The 20,577-nt window shown below is 41.3% G+C and overlaps 1 protein-coding gene across 1 annotated transcript in view; it reads left to right on the top strand.

The window, feature by feature from the left end:
• Positions 1–20,577, top strand: part of LOC109371604 (fatty acid desaturase 2-like protein FADS2P1) — a 32,101-nt gene that overhangs the window by 8,660 nt on the left and 2,864 nt on the right. Inside the window, exons 2-10 of the mRNA XM_019624224.1 lie at positions 516–626; positions 4,259–4,456; positions 5,750–5,851; positions 10,398–10,523; positions 13,118–13,178; positions 16,053–16,129; positions 16,332–16,429; positions 17,675–17,771; positions 19,731–19,810. Of these exons, the coding sequence (XP_019479769.1) occupies positions 516–626; positions 4,259–4,456; positions 5,750–5,851; positions 10,398–10,523; positions 13,118–13,178; positions 16,053–16,129; positions 16,332–16,429; positions 17,675–17,771; positions 19,731–19,810 (950 nt within the window). The remainder of the gene's footprint in view (positions 1–515; positions 627–4,258; positions 4,457–5,749; positions 5,852–10,397; positions 10,524–13,117; positions 13,179–16,052; positions 16,130–16,331; positions 16,430–17,674; positions 17,772–19,730; positions 19,811–20,577) is intronic.

The raw sequence follows: 20,577 nt of genomic DNA, 5'->3' as shown, positions 1-20,577 counted from the left end.
GGTCTTAAGCAACCATCAACTTTAACCTGTCTTTTGTTGGAAACAACTTAATTCCAGGGCCTCATTGCCTGGCCCTTGGATCAGAACCAAGAGGCAGACTACTGGGAGAAGTGATTTGCATCACCAGTCTGGGTTGCTGCACGCCCTCAGTGGTGTGAGCAACATCCACACCAAGCCTAATGCTGCACTTTAAAGATGTATCACGGCCCATAAACTCAAACCAGCTATCTCTCCTGGTGCTCAATAAAATAGATAACAATGCTTGGGAATAACCCGGCTGCGCAGGACTTGCTAGGGAAGCCGGGCATTTGGTAGGCAGATTCCAGGTTTCATGGAGGATTTCCAAGGGTAATTTTGCTCAATCAACTTGAAGCATCAACCTGAAGTTAGAAGCAGATGCTCAATAACAGAGTCTGTGCTGGTTCCCAAGACGGGCACAAGATGAGGTAAGAAAGGGGGCTAATCTGTGATGGACATGCCTCTTCTAAGCCTCTAACAGGTCTCTCTATTTACAGGATGTTTTCAGAGCCATGCACCTGGAGCGTGATGTTGTTCAATTGTACCTTAAGCCACTGCTCATCGGAGAGCTTGCCCCAGGAGAGCCCAGCCAGGAGAGAAACAAAAACGTGAGTGAGGTCCCAGGACTCAAGAATATGTGGAGGGATGGGGCCAAGGTATATTTCAGGCCCAACTTATCACTTCCTTTGAGAAGCCAGCCATCATGCCTGGGTGGGTCTGCAATAGCATGAATGAGTGGATTCCACACATTTCAAAACAATGTCATCTTCCCACTCAGAACTCCAAAGCCTCTGTGAAACAAAGGACTGGAATTTTTGGTCTTCTGCCAACTAGTCATTCCACGTCTGCAAACACCTACTTCAGGCCAGGCAACTCACACATATAATTTTTCTTTTCAATGATTGCTTGTAATTATTTGTTTAATGTCTGTGTTCCCCCACTAAACTAAGTTCCATGAGAGCATAGAGTATGTCTATTTTGCTTCTCCTTGTGTCCTCAGGACTCATTTTCACAGGATCAGACATGTAATAGGAACTCCATAAATAGCTGTTGAATGAAAGATGTGACTATATCCTAACTACAGCCCTTTTTACACTTGGGGAAATTACAGCCCAGGGACAATAAATTCCTCTCTGAAAGTCCCACAGCTGATGTGTTGAAGAACTTCTTTCTGGCCCCAATCCCTTAGGTATTCCCAAGGAAAGGCATCACTCTTCCTTTCTCTACCTGAAATACTGACTCCCAAAGGAAAGGGTCTCTGTAAGACTAAAAATTCAGTAGGATGGTTTTACATAGAGCTTAAAGGGATTTTAATATTGAGCATTTCAATTTTTTTGCAATTTATTTTTTTTAAAAAAAGCTTACATTCATTCTTTTTTACAGCAATAAAAAGGTATTTATTGGCTTGTTAGTTTTTTTATTATATTAGTTTCAGGTGTACAAAACAGCGTAATGATTAGAAATTTACACCCCTCATCAAGTGATAACCCCCGCCCCAATTCTACTACCCATCAGACATCGTATATAGCTGTTACAATACCATTGACTCTATTCCCAGTGTTGTACTTTACATCCTGTGACCATATATATATTTTTATAGTTGACATTTATATGGAGAATATAATCAATAATGTAAAGGTCATGTAGGGTACCAGATGGGCACTGGACTTATCACGGGGATCACTTCATAGATCGTGTAGATGCCCAACCAATGTGCTGTACACCTGAAGCTGATGTAGAACAATACTGAATGTACTAGGTTGTCGGAAAAGTCATGACGTATTTTTTTTTTTATATTTCGTTGCAAAAATACGTCATGACTTTTCCGACAACCCAATAGTATAATTCTTTTGAAATAACTTGTGTGAAGTGCTGATCCATCTATCCCTGTGAGGCAGATAGAATAGGGTTAGTTCCTGCTCTATGACATCAGGAAGCAGGGCCGGCCGAGTGGCTCAGTTGGTTAAGAGTTAGCTTAAGAGCGCGAGCTCTGAGCAACAGGGCCGCCAGTTCAATTCCCACATGGGCCAGTGACGCTGAGCTGCCGCTGAGCTGCCAACAGGTGGCAGGGTGGCTCAGCTGGTGAGAGCACGTGCTCCTAACAACAAGGCTGCTGGCTCGACTCCCACATGAGATGGTGGCTACACCCATCCGCAACTAAGATTGAACACAGCACCTTGAGATAAGAGGCCACTAGCTGCCAACAGGCAGCCAGATGGCGACTGGCGCCCTCCACGACTAAGATGGAAGAACAACAACTTGGCTGGAACCCTTCCCCCAATTCCCCAATTAAAAAAGAAACGCGGAAGCAAACTCACAGAGGGAATCTGAACATACAGAACTGGTTACGTGCAGACCTGACACAAACACATAAGCTCACCCCTTGAGTCCACCTGCGCCCCGCAAGGCTGTGTCAGGAAGCATCGTGGCTCAGAGGCGTGGGCCCTGGGGGTGGGCAGCTTAGACTCCCAACAGCCCTGCCTCACATTGTATGGGTTTAGGACACTTACCAAACCTCTGCAGCTCAGTTTCTCTCTCTATAAATAGCAACAAGAGCACCAATGTCATAAGCGTTGCTGGGAGATTATTGAAAGAGTTAGAGGCATTTACAGTGCTCAAAACAGTGTCTGGCACACAGGAAGTTCTCACTAAATATTAGATGCAATCATTACCATGAACTCAGTGGTGACACTAGTAACTGACAACCCTCCAGAGATGTCCGCTTCATTTAGAGAAGGATGCTCTAGGTTGGAAAAGGAAGATGATGCAAAGCTTAGCTGTGTTTCCTAAAAATATTTTCAAAGGAAAAAAAATCCCACTAGGGCTAAGAGCTATAAGCTAATCATTCAATATCTAATGGTCTACCATAAATTTTCTTTAGTTTTATATATATATACATATATATATATATATATATATATATATATCTCCACATACATGTACTAAAGGAAATTGATGGTAGTTACCTCCAGAGACCAACACTCTTTCTTAGACAATGAATAATTATCTTATATTTACCCAGATATATGTATTTAGATAATTAGTGTTTGGGCACAAAACTGTGTATCAGGAAAAGTAGATTTAAGTCCAGCCTCAGTCACTGAATTATTATTTTCAGACCGCCACTCTTCTGGGCTTTGGTGACCCCCTCTCTAAAAGGGGGGGGGCAATAAATGGGCTGGAAAACATGAGCAGGCTGTGAGGCACCCTAGAGATGACCTATTAAAATGATCTATGGCCTCCAGAATGCCAGGGTTGATGAGGGCTTGATAAATGAGTCTATCCAGACTTTTCCCAGGCAGTGAATTCTTTAAAAGTTGCATCAGTGAATTTTTAAATGAAACTTTTGGATTCTAGAATTATGCTTATATCTTTTTTTATTTCAAATTTCTCTTCTTACAGCTGAACAGTCCTGATCTCTTTCTTGTACTATGATCTCTTTCTCAACTGTCCTGGTTTCAACCCTATTACAGTCATTAAGCTAAGCAGTATCTCCTCCCAGCCCTTGCACTAACTCTCCAGTGTGATGTGGCAAGCTCATCAACCAATGCTAACGTTGTACATACACACACATGCACATATGCCCAGTACATGTACATGGAACCAGGACCCCTTCAACCAGCAGACACACTAATGCCACCAGAGACCCTGCCTGTTTTCTGGGGATCCACTGACCACCTTACAGGGAATATTACATCCAATGAGCTAATCTAAGTTACCTATATTTGTCTGTGTTCATCATCTCCTATGAATGAGCCCTTTACACATTTAAACAACTATAGAAATCACTTTGTAAACGGTACCAGTAACTATAGTAACACAGGCCCATATAGACAGCAAAGCTCCCCAAAGCATAACCAAAGATCAATCGGCATGTGAAATAACACTGATGATTTAAAAGGCAACTGTTAGACTTCTGTATCTCTTTACTGATCACCACCATCCCACAAAAAAAAAAAAAAAATAGACACTAATTGTGAGTTCCATAACAGTTTGAGGACAGTTTGCAAATCACTACCTGTCTAGCTCTTCTCTAGAGAAAAAACAAATTATAATATTTTTCAAAGGTTTTTGTTCATTTTTTTTTGTTGTTAGTTCTGCCCAATTAAATGTATTAATCTAATAAATTTCCATTCATAAAATTGAGGTATTAATAAGTTAATAAAACAGGCTGTTAATTATGCTCATTTGTGTTCCATTTCTCCCGAAGAAACTCATTTCTTCCTTATTTACTTCACAGTCCCAGTTGGTGGAAGATTTCCAAGAACTGCGGAGGACATTAGAGACTATGAATATGTTCAATGCCAATTTCATGTTCTTTTTTCTTCACCTCGTCCAGATCTTAGTTCTGGAAGCCGTTGCTTGGCTAATGCTGTGGTATTTTGGCACTGGCTGGCCAATTACAATATGCATTTCCCTTCTTCTCACAATTTCTCAGGTAAGCAGGCATCCTAAGCTCAGGCAGGGGGTTCAGGGAGAGGCTCAGATTTTTTTCTTCTCTCTTTTTGATTGGTGTCAGCAGCTGCCTGATACCTCCTGGCAAACTACTCATGTGTTGGACACCAGCAGGTCATCAGGCTGTGCTGGGCCTGAGTTCTCTTGTCCGTAAAGTGGGGATAACAATGTTTTGTGAAAACATTCTGAAGAGGACTAAACACGTTCATGTGTACAACATCTAGCACAGTGACTGGCATAATGTAAGTATTTAATTCATGACAGTTGCTACTCTTGCCCAGTTTATCCGCACAAGTTCAGTCACTGAAGTTCTGTTCTCAGCCCCTCTCTTTACCTTGCATTCATTAACCAAACGACATTTATCAATGCATCAGACCATGGCTTCTTCAAGAGCAGAGAACGCAACTTATTATGTGAGAATAAGAATGTGTGGATTCTGCTATAAATGACAACCAGCAGCTGGCACCTAGCAGGGCATTTTGGAAACCTGTGTTGAATAAAGTATGACTCCCTGAACGGAGCCTTCTATGAGCACACTTTTTGGGCACAGAGGGAAATGCACCTGATCCCTGTCATCCGGTGAGGGAGATTGACATTCAAATAGCCAAACGTATTACATGGCAGAACGGCACTGGTGCCACAGGAAGGAATAAGCACATGCTGTTGGAGCAGGAAGAGGCATCGCATTCCGACTTGAACGACTGCAGAAGGTTTCATGGAGAATCGACATTAATGTCAATGCCAGAATCTTTTCAGTTAACTTTTTTCTCGAAAAGCCAGCTTGCACTATGCTTTGAAAAGTGACTTTGGAAGCAAGAAAGGAAGCACACGTGTGTTTGGTTCTTAGCATAGGCCGGGCGCTTCGCACGCACTCAAGTTGCACAGCAGCCCCATGAGTAAGGGTTCTTATCCCTGCTTATCAGATGAAAACCTGAGGTTCAGGGCTCCTGAGAACTTGCCAAGCATCGTGCAGCTCGAAAGCGGTGAAGAGCAGTCAGGAAGCCAAATCTCCCTGACCCCGAAGGCCATGCCCTTTCCACCCCACATTGCAAGATTTTGACAGCGGCAAGGAGAGTGTTCTAGGCTAAGAGAACCACCTGCACAAAGAGACAGAAGCGGGAAAGAGTGTGACAGGTGTGGGAGATAGAAAGTAAACGACTTGAGATCAGACCAGATCGCCCGCTGTTCTCACATGGGCTCCTGAATCAACAAGCAGGCAGTTATTCATTTCTTCTTGCCTTCCCAACTTGTCTAACAACAAATTCATCTCTTCTAGGCTCAGAGCTCATTTTTACAGCATGATGTAGGGCATCTTTCCGTATTTAAGAAGTCCAAGTGGAACCACCTGATGCAAAGATTTGTGATGTGCCATCTCAAGGTACAGGATGCTCGGGGTGTGGATGGGATTCTCAAAGGGCATTTCCTAAGGCAGTGGTTTCCAAGTTTGTGCACTGATATCAGTAAAAACTGTTTGTGCATATCCCACAAATAAATATAAATATACTAACAATGTAGGTACTATACATACGTTAATGTGTAAACATTATGTTATATATGCTCAATTTTGAATTTTAAATTTTTATGAAACGGTTTATAATATATATGCTAAAATTCGAATTTTAAATTTTTATGGAAAACATTTATTTGTATTTAAGAAGTTCAAATATTTTTTTCTTACCCCAATAAACTATTTGGCCCAATCCCTGGCACCCCGTTAAGGAACTGCCTCACAGGAGAAAGATGGTGCCTTTAAAAATGAAGATGTGCTATGTAAGATGGTGCGTGGGAATATTCTTAGAAGGGCTTTGAACATTTACTGCTGGGAAGCTAGTGGAATCCAATCAGGCTGATTAATCCTGGAAGAGTGGGGCTGTAAAGAAATAAAGGAAGAGATGCCGGAGAATAGAGAAAAGGGAAGAGTGGTCAAGGAAGATCAGAGGGCTCTGTTCAAGAGTTGAGGATTGCCACACCCAGAATGATGGGAAAAGGTGGCGATGATGGCAGTTAACCTTATCCCCGCTAACCTAAGTTCCAAGAGGGCAGGCACATTGTCCTATGCACCACTGCAATGCAACACCAGCCGAGTGCCCAGCTCATAGTAGGCCTTCAGTGAGCATTGGGTGAATGAGTGGATGAATGAATGAATGAACCCACCAAGGTCTGCTAAGAGTGGCTTCTAGTCCTGACTCTGACAATGCTCACTGAGGGACCTTAAGTGACTCGGTCTATCTCTGGCCCTCGGTGTTCTCATCTGTAGTATTAGGAGTTAAACTGGATCTCTGCTTTTCTATAACATTCTAGGATTTGGTGACTATGGACATTGCTTACTCTGAGGAATGCCACCGAGCCTTCCGCTAAGCCAAATCCTTGCCTTTGAGCCAGGCCCTCTTAGGAAACACTCATAAGCCCTGACTCAGAGCCTGCATCTGTTTGTCCTTAATGCCGTGGTTTTATATTCAATTGGAAGATACTTGGTTAGAATCTTTTCCTGCTCTGTTTTCATTTGAGCAAACTGAGAATTAAATACATTAAAATAACAGAGAGCTAGATCAGGATTCATATTAGAAACATGTCTGTCCCCCAAGCAGAATGAAGAATACATTGTCATTTTACGTGACACGTTTCACTTAATGGGAAAACTCCTGTAGGCGCACTATTCTGCCCTTTATTCGCCAGGGTTAAATAGATGAAGTGTTTCTGGATTTACTCGGAAATCTTCATCAGAGAACTAAAGCAGAGATGGTTTCTTCTGTCACTGAGAGATTCAGGTAATGGGCCCTCCCACCCTCCCTTCCCTGCTCTGAGGAAGTCGAAGGAAAAGCGAGACTCATCTACTCTGGCGATAATTGGCAGTTGATTTGGTGCCAGTGTGTGGAATATTTCAAATCAGCCCACCCTTGCTGGTGCTTTTTTTTTTTTTTTTCAAATCATTGATTTCCCATTGGTCCAAATTTACACACCACTCTCTCACTATAAGTTGTGTCTCCAGAAACAACTTTGCACTAGTTGAAATGAATATAATTTTGGTGACTTGTGACTAGAGTAAAAAATAATGGGAAATGGCTGTAAAAGAAAACCAGGTGCACTCTGCCTTTTTGCAGGTAAAACCAGTGACTCATAAGCAAAATGAATATAGGCTTCAGCTATGTGCAGAAGAGAAACTTACCTGTGGAAGGACAGGAGGTTACAAAGAAAATTATATTATAAACAGCAACATGGCCGCCTTATACATTCATGACAATTTTAAATTTCTAACTTCACATCCATTTATCCTCCCTCTCCCAGAAAAGGCACTGATACTGACAGATCCTGAGGTTCTTTAGAACTTTCATTCACTAGCTGTGGAAAAAAAACATATATGTCTTTGTGACATTTGCACAATAAAAGAGCCCTTATGAAAATAAACCACAAAATGTCTGCATGCATTTTGGACTTCCGTGAAATGTTAAAATCAAAATGGACTCCTTGTAGCATATTTCTCACCACCCCACCCCCAGTATGCATATTTTGTAAACTGTAAGAATCAAGTGTTATGATAGGGATAAAAAAGCAGAATAGTTGAAATTAAGACCTTCTTTGAAAATCTGGCCTATACCGTTTCCATGACTACATCTTGAAACATTTCTGGGGGGAGGGGTGTCAAGCATGTTATTTCTTGTAATCCTTCCAGTAACCTCATCTGTTTTAGAGTTGAGGAAATTGCCCAAGGCCACACACCTCGTAGCAAGGCTTAAAATGAAGGATGATTTCAGTCCAAAGCCTGGATTCTTTATACTGACCCAACAAAGGCTGTAACATAAGAAATGAGGAATGACTTAGGGTGGTTTCTATGGAACTTGGTGCAGGCGCAGCCTATTTTGCATGAAGCTGATAATCCTCACTTCCCCAGGGATCACTCCCTCTCTTATCTCCAGTAATTGTAGCTTCCAGACAGAGAGGCCAGGGTGGAGCCAGCTGCCTTAGACCACACCCATAATCACTCTGACCCCTGTTCTAGGCTCCAGGACCTTGAGCTGTCAAGATCTGCTCCCTGACCTATAGTGAATCAAAACCTGCCTCTCATATTACCAATTTCCATAGATGCGCACTGGCTAAAGGGTATAGTCAGCTGGTAGAAGGGGCCAAGATATTGGCTCTCAGAAGGTTTAATTAAAAAGAGAATCATTGCTTATCACAGCATCCTTGTTTAATTGTCTACTGCTCCCATTAGATTATATGTTTCATGAGTGTGGGAACCCCATTTGATCATGTCTATCTTTACATTCTAAATACTGCCTAGCTTAGTATTTGATACACAGGACACACTTCAAAATAAATAATGAATGGGTGGATACACAATTATAAGAATGAGCAAATGGTATGCAATTTGATAGGAGAAATACAGTCTGCTGGAGCCCCAGCAAGGGGAATAGAAATTGATGAGTATACGTTGAGTTAAGATATTATGAGACATCCAAAAGGAAATGTTTGCAAAGGGATTGGCTGCTTAAGTATGACATTCAGGAGAGAGACTTAGGCTCGCAAGAGAGAGGTGCCACTGTAAGGATATTAGGGAATGTAAGAAGTGAGGAGAGACTACTGCTCCTGGGGGACTGGGCGTGGGGTGAGGTTGCTAAGAGAAGACTGCAACAAAGACCATTGGAAGGCAAGGCTAACACAGATTTCAAACAAACCCATCCCCTGTACCATAGATACATAGTGTCTGGACCACCACAGTGCAACAGACATATAATGCGAATCACATTAAAATGACATGAGTCATTTTAAACTTCCTAATAGCCACGTTTTAAAAGGTAACTTTATTACTCTACATATATTGACATATCCATGTCAACAGGTAATTAGTATGTAAATTATTAATAAGACATTTTCATTCCTTTTTTTCATCCTGAGTCTTCAAAGTTCAGTATGTATTAGACACTTAGGGCCCACCTTAATTTGGTCATGTTTCAAACGCTCAATAGCCACACATGGCTATGACTACTGTATTGGACAGTGAAGATCTAACACATGTAGAGACCAGTTATTGGGAAATGTCAAATACACCGTAAAGACCTACTACCTCTTATTCTTCTGGAAATGATTAACACAATAGAGGAAAGGAGCGGAAACAGAATATTTCAGTGTGCCAACATTTTATATACGACATCTCACGTCTCCCCAAATTACCCACAGAGGTAAATACTACCTCTTATACTATATTTACATGGAATTGAGCCTTCAAGAGGGTGGCTAATTTGCCCAAACCACACAACAGTATTTATACATCTAATATATGAAACGAGGTTGATGTGACACTAAATTCTTTGCTCTATTAAGATCTTCAGACTTTAATTTGGAGACATAAAAATCACATACAACCTAATAGAGATGATTGGAGGTCAGCATCAGCTAAAATATTTTTATTCTCGTTTATTTTTCTGAGAGCATTTGAGCCTGGGCATGCAACGGTCTGAACCAAGTCCCCCTAGGAGATCACTTCAGATCTATGATTCTTTGAATAATCATTGAAGTAGGAGTCCTGGGGCCATTTTTCCCACCAGAACTAATTAAAGTCTTGGAGCTAAGGTTTCTTTTTCTTTTTTTTTTTCAAGTAGGTAGAATACTCTTTGCCCCACTTACCTTCAGAATTTTTTTTTAAGTGAGAATCAAAAAACAGAAGGATGAAAAAACAGTTCTTTTCAACAGACTTTTGGTTTTTAATTACCAGGCGTTGTTTGAGCTTGAACTTATATTCCTGAAATAGATAATTATGTGTGTGTAGGCTTTGAGAGCCTCTGTCCAATGACTCATTCTGCGACCCAGCAGTGGGGACAAGTTATGTCTTATTGTGACTTTGGAGGCGCATGCAGAAAACTCTGATAGTGAAGGATATCTCAGGAGAAAAATCTCCCCGCAGCTAATGAACCCTCTGTTCTCCTCAGGGCCTGTCAACAGGGTGGTGGAATTACCGACACTTCCAACATCACGTAAAACCAAACATTCACCGGAAAGACCCAGATATTGATGTGGGCCCACTTTTTCTGGTTGGGGATTTGCAACCTGTCAAGGTATGTTTCGAAATCCTAAACACCAGAGAACTGTTCCTGGAAGTGGCTCTTAGAAAGGCCTACAGCTGCGGTCTTTGAAAGATCACGGGGGAGGTTCCAGCTTCAGGCGTGTTCTGAGAACATCTCCCTTGGTAAGTCCAGGAGATAGATTTGAAAGAACTGAATCTGAGGCTGTGAAATTAGAAGAACACGTGGCGTGCATGACTACAGCCTTAAAAGTTACTCCGCCCAACCGCCTAGTATAAGGAACCCGACAACCCATCTCACTCTGCTGAAACAATCCTGATGACAAGCAGATCCCTGCCAGTTCCTGTCAGTAGCTCTGAGGCAACACTCACTAATGTTAGATAGTGAAACTAGGTGACTGAGGTTGGCGGGGACTCTCCGAAGTTTCACAAGGATGTGGAGACAACATTCACCAAGAGAAGACAGGTCTGCACATTCAGTCAGCACTAAATCACAAACATCTACGAGTACATATCTGGTTATTTCAATTAATTCTAGCTCAGTTAGGAGGGACTATGCTGCTCTGTTTAGTCCACGTTCATTTTGGTTCATTTACGTATGAACGATACAGCCCAAAGCCTCGCAAGACAGTTAGAGATCCCCCTCTAATTTGGACTTGTTAAACAATAGAAAAACGAGAAAGGTCAAGTGCCCAATTTCTCACTTGTTGATAGTTTTTAAAACTCACCTTAAAGCCATTATGTAAGGGACTATCATCAAGTTTCTTAGGAGGAAGTCTTTCAAAGAGGAAGAATGAAGACATCCACAGAAAGGTATCTCCTCAAGGGGAAATGATGGGCCCTGAGAGTCGGGCACTTAGGAAGGGGCTGCTATCTCCTTCTAGAAGAATTTAGGAGTTTCATAAAAAATAAGTGTAGTTTTGTCAATTGCTGCCTGGGCCTGGTGGTACCTAAACCAAAAATTGTACAACTTTTTGAAAATACGTTTTCCTAGCTTTGGGAGACTCACCCTTTTTCCCCAGCTGAATTCGGAAACAAAGCCTCTTGCCTAGATTTTGAAAACCACTCCTTGGCTGTAATCGTGAATCGGTTCCTTTTGACCATGGCTCCACAAAAAATTGGACCCCTCTGATGTTTGTGAACTCCATACTCATTGATAAAATTGTGACTTTTGACTTCTCTAATTTTCCTCCCTGAGAAAGGGAGATTTGTCTCACTGAAGTTCATGAAGCAGCTTAATCTTCCCCAGAAACGCCTTCTTTAGAGCTTCACAAATGATGGAGGCCACCTCTCCAAGTTTTACGGCTGCTCTTGAGACATACCCCTAGAATCTTAAGGATCTATACAGTAGTTTCAAAGCTACTGTATAAAGCATTACTTTAAATTATTTAAACTGTAAAATCCAGTTGTTTCCCATCAAAAAATAGTTCTGATGAGTCCTGAACTTTTCCTTTCTTTCCATTTTACTGCCAGTCTATCACTTTCTTCATTCATTCCTTCAACAAGCATTAATTAAATCTTGCATGTGTCAGGTCCTTTGCACCTGGAAGACTTCAACTCCTCCATTGGAGTGATGCTCAAAATCAGCCTTTCACCTAGGTTTGCCAACTCCCAAGCATTATTCACCAACTTCCTCTTCCGCACTTAAATATTTGGAAGTTCGAGAGTAGTGGCCAAGAGCTGCTATTATTTCATCACCATGACATTTCTTTTTACTTATGACAATACAAGAAGGAAGAACCAACCCTACTATCCAAATAAGAGAGTCAATCTATATGTAGGTAGGAAGATATCAAAAGTATGGGAAAAGCAAGAGTCAAACACTGCTCATGGTGTAACTGAGTGAATATATAGCAAAAATATAGAACTGGATGTGAATTATCATTCACTCACTCATTCCTTCAATTAAATGTTTATTGAATGTCTGCTAGTTACTGGAGCTATAACCATTACTTCTGTGCCTCCTCTCAGGGTATTTGCTGTCTTCAAGCACTGAACACAGATAAATTAAGGGGACCCCTAGAAAATAAATCAACTTTCCAGTAGTAAGATTATTGTATAATATCTTTGTGTCATACAAATAGTAAATCATAGCATGAGATCACGATGAGAACACAAAGGGGGAAAGATTGGACAGATAGGAGAGGCCATACCTATATCTTTTCACATGACAAATAAGTATCTGTTGAATGAATGAATGTAAATGATGGAGACTAAGCTTCAAACATAATTCTAATCACCACAGTTAAAGAAAAGCTTAAAAAAACCTCCTCAGAAATGTGCCTTTTCAATCATCACTCTACTTCACATAAGGGCAAAAAATTTTTAAATGGCTTCTATGGAAATTTCAAAAAGTGATCACAATCCCCATAATCAAATGGAATAAACCATCCATGAAAGAATACCCACATTTAATTAAAGTAAAAAGATGCCACAATATTTCTTCCCATTCCAATTCTACTTCTTCCAGTGCCCCAAGTTTGACAGCCAGTGAACTCTGATCAGATGACTTTCCACAGAGATGAGAGAGAGAGAGAGAGAGAGAGAGAGAGAGAGAGAGAGAGATATCTTGAGTGTAATAACCAGAGGTGTTGTCTCTTATTTAAGTTGTTTTCTCTCTCCATTCAGTATGGCAAGAAGAAAATCAAATATATCAACTATGAAAAGCAGCACCTGTACTTCTACCTGAGTGAGTCTCCTTGGAGTCATACTCCTTATCATTCCATTTCCTTGAAGCAAACAGTTGTCAAGCCAGAAGTCATGACTGGAGTCTTCTCACAGAGAGGCCAGCCCATGTCATATTGTAACTGAGAAAAGCAGCATGTCTTATTTCAGACTTACTGGGGGTGGAAACCTGAAAAGGACAATGGAGAAGCAAATAGAAATGTGTAATAGGCATCTCATCACTCTGGGTATTGGACAGGGTAGGAGATGCTCCAAGAAGGATGGAAGACAGGATGTCAATCAAGGGGTCTTGTACCCGGGACTCACCGTGTGGAAAGAATAAACACCTATCAAGGAGAAAAGAATAGTGTATTTGGGTAGGGAGGAAAGCGAGATAGAAAAAGAATGCCAAAGCATTGATAGTGTGATGCCAGAAATAGTAGAGGCCCAGGCAGAAAAAGCAACTATAGCACTTCTGTGTGAAGGAAAGCTGGCTGTTCTCATGGCTTTCATACACCTGTAGAAGATACATAGTTTGGCAAACAGAGACAGATAGATGATAGGTAGTTAGATAGATGGTAGGTAGGTAGGTAGATGATAGATAGATAGATAGATAGATAGATAGATAGATGATAGATAGAGAGATGATAGATAGATAAATAGATAGATAGATAGATAGATAGATAGATAGATAGATAGATAGATAGATAGATAGATAGATAATAGGTCTAAATGTGGGATGTAGGTCTAGGCTTGAAAGAAATTAGGGTAGCTGAATATGCATAATGCTTATACCAATAACAAAAACATCAGAAGCAAAATGCTTTGCTCTTAACCAAAATCAAACTCATGATAGATTACAAAAAAAGGTTTCATGGAACCCCAAAATATGTTCATCTAAAACATTTGGGAAGTAAACCCAAATCAGGGAAGGTTCCAAACATTTCCTATAAATCAGTGATTCTTGACCAGCAGCAGTGTTGCTCCCAAGGGGACTCTGACAATATCTAGAGACATTTTTGGTTGTGACAAGAGAGGGAGAGGAATGGCACTGGATCCGGGGGGGTAGAAGCCAGGGATGTAGTTAAATATCCTATGGTCCACAGGAGAGCTGCTAACAGCAAAGAATTATGTGGCCCCAAATGCCAACAGTGCTAAAACTGAGAAATGCTGTTACCGGTGATCTGATTTCCCCAGATGCTGGCTGCCAGTGGTCACCTGTGACATGCCGGAACAGGGTAGCCTGTGGGCCCATTTTTGGAGATATGTGGGTCAACTGCCACTGGTGCCCTTTCCATTGCTGGAATTCCACTGCCCCATTCTATGGTGGTCACTTGGCTTCTTCTCTTGTGTGACCAAAAAGAGGAATGAGGACATCGGTGCCCCATTTTGAAAGGTAGCTGATCCTCAACCCAATCAAATGTGGGTTCGCACAAGAAAAAGCTGTTCGATTTTCTCTTCTGAACTCTGCTCCCCTATCTGCAGTGGTGCTGTATGCCCTTAGCTTGTGAAGAATAAATGAATGGTGTGGATCCACTGCAGAATGCCCACCTCACAAACCACACTGCCTTCAAGAGCTGTTTCCTTGCATCCTTTCCCTTCAAATGCCAACTTAGCCTCTCAGGTACAAATAAGTTCTACTCAGACTGTCAAAGAGCAATGGAGCTGGACACTTGTTAAAGAAGGCCAGGCAGGTTTTATTCAGGCTACTGCAGTAAGAGAGAGAGACTTCAGTATAAACTGAGCTCAATGCTGCTGAAATAAAAAAAAGTGGGACTTTTTAAACACTGGGGCATTCTAAAGGAAATTACCAAAAGACAGTTGAGGGGAGAGGAAGTTGGTCAATGTGAGTAGGCCACCTGTGTCTGCTAACTGCTGAGTATGGAAGTGAGGCTCCAATCCTCCCACAGATACTGGGAGACAGGGCCCTATCCTTGATGATTAAATTTCAGAGGGATGACTCCCAGGTCCTTGAGGAAGACACTTCTGACTTGTAAAAGATACATCTCAAGGGGACCCAGAAAGGATTTACAATTGTAAGATTTCTAACATAAGTGCTCTAAGGAAACGGAAGTCACCCCATGGAGGTGGCCCTGAGCTGTTAGAAACTATGCCAGTGCTTATTCAAGTCTCTTAGTGTGGAGGGTGGATGAAATTATTTGTGCTCAGCATTTGCAGAGTTTGGGGGTTTGCAGATCAACACAAAGTCTAGTCAGGAAGTGGACTCAGAGGACCTGACTAAAGTTTGGTCAAGGAGAGAGTCTGTCAAAGCCCAAAGTGTCTCCGTAAGACTGCTTTGTGCTCTATGCAGCCTCCCTGGTCCTGGGGGAGAAGCCAGTAAATAATTCTCTGGCCAGGAAATGAGTCCACCTTCTTTATTTCTCCCACCTTGACATATCATGACACGGCCCAATCCTAAAGACTGTGAAGGGCTGAATGGACCCTGAGAAAACTGAAAAGCTCGCAGCAGAAGCTTTCTTAGGATGCCTCCATCAAGAATGACTCAAGGCTGGCTGAGTGGCTCAGTTGGTTAAGAGCTCGCTCAAGAGTTTGAGCTCTGAACAACAGCGGTTCGAGTCCCGGCCCGAGCTGCGCAGCCGCTGAGCTGCCAACAGGTGGCAGGATGGCTCAGCTAAAAAATAAAAAATTTAAAAAATTTTTTAAAAAAGGATGACTCAAATCTTCAAAGCTTCCATAGTCTCCTTGAGGGAGCAAGAACCAAATTCCTGGTTCACTCTAAAAGACTCAAAAAAAAAAAATCCATGGAGTTCACCATGCTTTCCTTCTCTGGAGAAACATTGCAGAGGTGGCATGTTAAGGAGATAGACTCCTGCTAACCTGCATTGAAGTCACATTCTGCTCACTTAGTCACCATCTTTTTGTTATTATTCTTTTTCAGGTGGGCTTCCCCTCCTCATGCCTGTATATTTCAACCTACAATCCATGCAAGTGATGTACCTCCGAAAGTATTGGGGGGTGAGTAACTTGACTCATTCTCTGAAGCTAAAACAAGTAGAAAGCAGGAAATGAAAATGCTTATTGGTCCCTTCCAGATAGAGCTTCCCTGAATAACAGGACATACGATTCAGCCAGTACATGAAGGGACCCTAACCCAATGAAGGGGAACCCAATGAAATTGTGCTCAGGGCATCTAATTTTCAAGCACTTCTCTCTGCAGGATATTGCCTGGGTCAGCAGCTTTTACATCCGCTATTTCATCACATTTGGCTCCTTCTACGGAATCTTCGGAACTGTGTTGCTCATATATTTGGTCAAGTAAGAAAGCAAGAATATCCTCTTATTCCCATACCTAGATCAGCGATTCTCAACCTTCCTAATGCCGCGACTCCTTAATATAGTTCATGTTGTGTTGACCCCCAACCATAAAATTATTTTCGTTGCTACTCTATAACTGTAATTTTGCTACTGTTATGAATTGTAATGTAAATATCTTTTTGTTTTCCGATGGTCTTAGGCGACCCCTGTGAAAGGGTCGTTCAACCCCCAAAGGGGTCGCGACCCACAGGTTGAGAACTGCTGACCTAGATAGTCCTCTTACCTTCCTCATCGAATCTATTTGTGATTAGCATAAGATTATGGCACCATGCCCCAGTCTCTGTAACTGGGATATTTCCAAGGAAATGTAAAAAAACAAGTTGAAATAGTTGAAGAAGATGAGCTCCTGGGGGGAAAAAATTCCCAATCTTCTCTTTTTTTTCCCCCACTTTCTTAACTCCCAGCTGCAGTATTCCACCTGATCGCCAAATCCTTTAAAATTCTAATCCAACTGGACATGACAATCCTTGCAAAGATAATGGAAGAAAAGGAATTTTTTTAAGTTATTTTATGACTAAAGATTTTCCCAAAACCAAAACGACTTTCCACTGAATAGCCCTCTTCAACTTCCCAATTTATTCCCCCCCCCATTCTTGTACTGTATTATTCTAAATCCTATGTAAGAATAGGGGTGATGACAGGTAATGTGCATCAGACACTTTTCTAAAGGCCTTACGTGCACTAGCTTATTTGATGTAATCCTCACGCAATCCTGCAATGCAGATAGTATCATCTTCATTTTTCTACTCAGGAAGTTGAAGCTCAGAGATTAAATCACTTGCCCAAAGCTACAGCGCAAGTAAGGGCCAGTGGCAGTGCCAAACCAGAACTTGAACCCAGCTCCATCTGATAACAAAGCCCAGGCTGTCAACCACTTGGTATATTCGCTTAAGTTACTTAGGTATCTTTTGATCCCTGCACTGATGCTACAGCAAACTGAAGCACTGTTCCTACACATGAGGCATCAAGGCAGGTCATGTGACCAAATGCCTAGTGTGTCATTTCTAGATACTCCTATAAAGAGCCTCCAAAAAGAAAAATAAATAACCACTATTTTATCAGAACCTTTGAGTCCCTTGAACTCCCTCCAATACTTAGTCAGCTCTGCCAGCAGTTATGCAAGACCAGTTATTGGACTCATAACACCCCAAGGAGTCGTCATTTCTTCCTTTTATTCTCCGAAAGGTTTCTTGAAAGTCCCTGGATGGCATATGTTACACAGATGAGCCACATACCTATGAAAATGGGCGAAGAGGAGAACCGAGACTGGTTCACTACTCAGGTAAGAATGAAGTCCCTGGGAGAGGGTCCTTCAAAGCACACTGATTTAGAGTCTGGTTACTTCTAATAATAAGAATTAATGTTTATTGAATGCTTGCCAGAGACCAGGCACTGTCAATTGCTTGCATGTAACTCCATGAGATAGAGGCTATTGTTATTCCCACTTGACAAGTGATAAAACTGAGGCATGAAGAAGTTGAGTAACTTGCATAAGATCACACAGCTAATAATTGGTACAAGCAGGTTTTAAACCTAGGCAGTCTGATTTCAAAGCTTTTGCTCTAAACCGAGGGTCAGTAAATTACAGTCCAAGGGCCAAATCTGGCCCATTGCCTATTTTTGCAAGTAAGGTTTTATTGGTACCCAGCCATGTTCACACTTTTTTATATTATCTATGAATGCTTTCATGTTACCACAGCAAAACTGAGTAGTTGTGACTGAGAATTAAAATATTCACGGTTGGTATTTTATAGAAAAGCTTCGCTGACCCTTGCTTCCACATGACACAGCCTTTCCGGTGAATCTGAGACTCCCAGAATTACAGAATGAATTTTCCAGCTAGAAGGACCTTAGAGCACCTCATTTCATTGTAGAGAGAGGCGCTGTAAGGAGACATGACATGCTTTCCAAGCATGCTGTTAATGACTCACAGAACACCCCTGCCTCCTAAGCTTTCAGCTAGCTGTGATGACCTGGGGCGTCCAGTCAGAGTACTGCGTTTTTCTCCAAGCTCATTGCCAAATTCAGTGGGTCTCCCATAAGGCATAGAGTAGTGGTTCTCAAACTTTTTGGTCACAGAACCACTTTACACTCTTAAAAGTTATTGAAGGGGCCAGCTGACTGGCTCAGTTGGTTAAGAGCCCGCTCAAGAGTGCGAGCTCTGAGCAACAGCGGTTCGATGCTCGGCTCGAGCTGAGCTGCCTCTGAGTTGCCAAAAGGTGGCAGAATGGCTCAGCTAAAAAAAAAAAAAGTTGTTGAGAACCTTAAAGAGCTTGTGTTTACATAGGTTATATTCATTGATATTTACTATATTTGAAATTAAATTAAAACTGAAACATTAAAATATTTCTTAACTTATTAATTTATTATTAATTAAAATAAGAATGAAAGTAATACATGTTAACATCAGAGTGATGATGCCATCCCATGTTAGTAGCCTCTGGGAAAATCCATGAGAGAATAAGAATGAAAAAGGCAAATAGTGTTTCAGAAGTATTATGGCAATACTTTTGACCTTGCAGACCCCCTGAAAAAAGTCCCAGGGAACCTCAAGGTTCTCTGAAGTACACTTTGAGAAACACTGCCATAGAACGAACAACCACAAAAATAACATTCAAAATGGCAACCACCTCAACTAGAACTAAGCCTTAGAAAGGCATTCAACAAAATAAACTTCATAAGGGTTCTTAATCTTTGCAGCCTGTAGAAGCCTACAAACACCTTCTCAGAATAATGCTTTCTAAATGCATAAAATAAAATGATTAATTACCAAGGAAAGTACTCATAGTCAATGCACTTCTATGCACAGAACCCTTGGTTAGAACCCTTGAATGCCTTATTCCCCACTTAGAGAAGTCCTTCAAGTCCACTGCATAGAAATGGTATTCTAGCCCCTACAATCTCTACCAAAATCCTATAATCCCACTTCCATCTGCCAAATCCTCATTTGTGACACCATAGTCTTCGTATCCAAGAGCTGATGGTGACTCAGTCCCCTCAAATCCTACTTTTTTATGCCTACTGCCTTGTATATACTTCTTAGCAAAATGCCGTGTTGCTTTCTTAAATTGTAAACTCCTTGAGACCTGGGATTGTATATCTTTTTTATTCCCCATCGTCTCTTACACAAAACAGGTACTCAGGCACTTGTTGAATGATTGACTTAATAAAAGGATAAATAAATATTTTCTGTGTTTGACACTTGAGCTTATTGACATCTAATGTAAGTTTTTCTTTGCAGGTCGTGGCCACCTGTAATGTTGAACAGTCCTTTTTCAATGACTGGTTCACTGGACACCTGAACTTCCAAATCGAGCACCAGTGAGTGATAGAAACAGTCCATGATAGGAGCCAGGGCTGTCACTTATAATAGCCCCCATACAGTCCAGAGCAGAGCCCTAGGCTAGGATCTCAGAGGGGAAAAAATGAGCCAGAATTCTCTGAAGGCTGCTATCTTTCTACTAACATCAATGGTAAGAAAGGAAAGAAAGAAAAGGAGTGTGACAGACAGCATGGATGGAACTCGAGGGTGTTAGGCTAAGTGAAATAAGTCAGACTGAGAAAGACAAATACCATGTGATCTCACTTATATGTGGAATCTAAAGAACAAAAGAAATGAACAAACAAAATAGATACAGAGAAGAAACTGATGGTTACTAGATGGGAGGGGGATTAGAGGGCTGGGTGCAAAAGGCGAAGAGATTCAGAAGTACAAATCAGTGGTTACAGGAGAGTCACAGAGAAGTAAGGTGCGTCATGACACTGTGTTCAGTGTCAGATGGGTACCAGGCTTATCAGGAGCTTCACTTCATAAATTATATAATTGTCTAACGACTATGCTGTACACCTGAAACTAACATAAAATCATATTGCATATCAACTATAATTTTTAAAAAATATGTAGTACAGCATAGGGAATATTGCAATAACTATGTACAGTGTCAGATGGGTAATAGACTTATTGGGGGTTATCACTTTGTGAGGTATCTAAATGTCTAATCACTATGTTGTTTTGTACACCTGAAACAAAAAATACACCTAAACTAAGTAAAAGGATAGAAGGAAGGAAGGAAGGAAGGAAGGAAGGA

Source organism: Hipposideros armiger, unplaced genomic scaffold, assembly GCF_001890085.2.
Source record: "Hipposideros armiger isolate ML-2016 unplaced genomic scaffold, ASM189008v1 scaffold_582, whole genome shotgun sequence".
Lineage (NCBI taxonomy): Eukaryota > Metazoa > Chordata > Mammalia > Chiroptera > Hipposideridae > Hipposideros > Hipposideros armiger.
The sequence above is the reverse complement of the archived record's forward strand: the minus strand, read 5'-3'. Positions and strand labels throughout refer to the sequence as shown.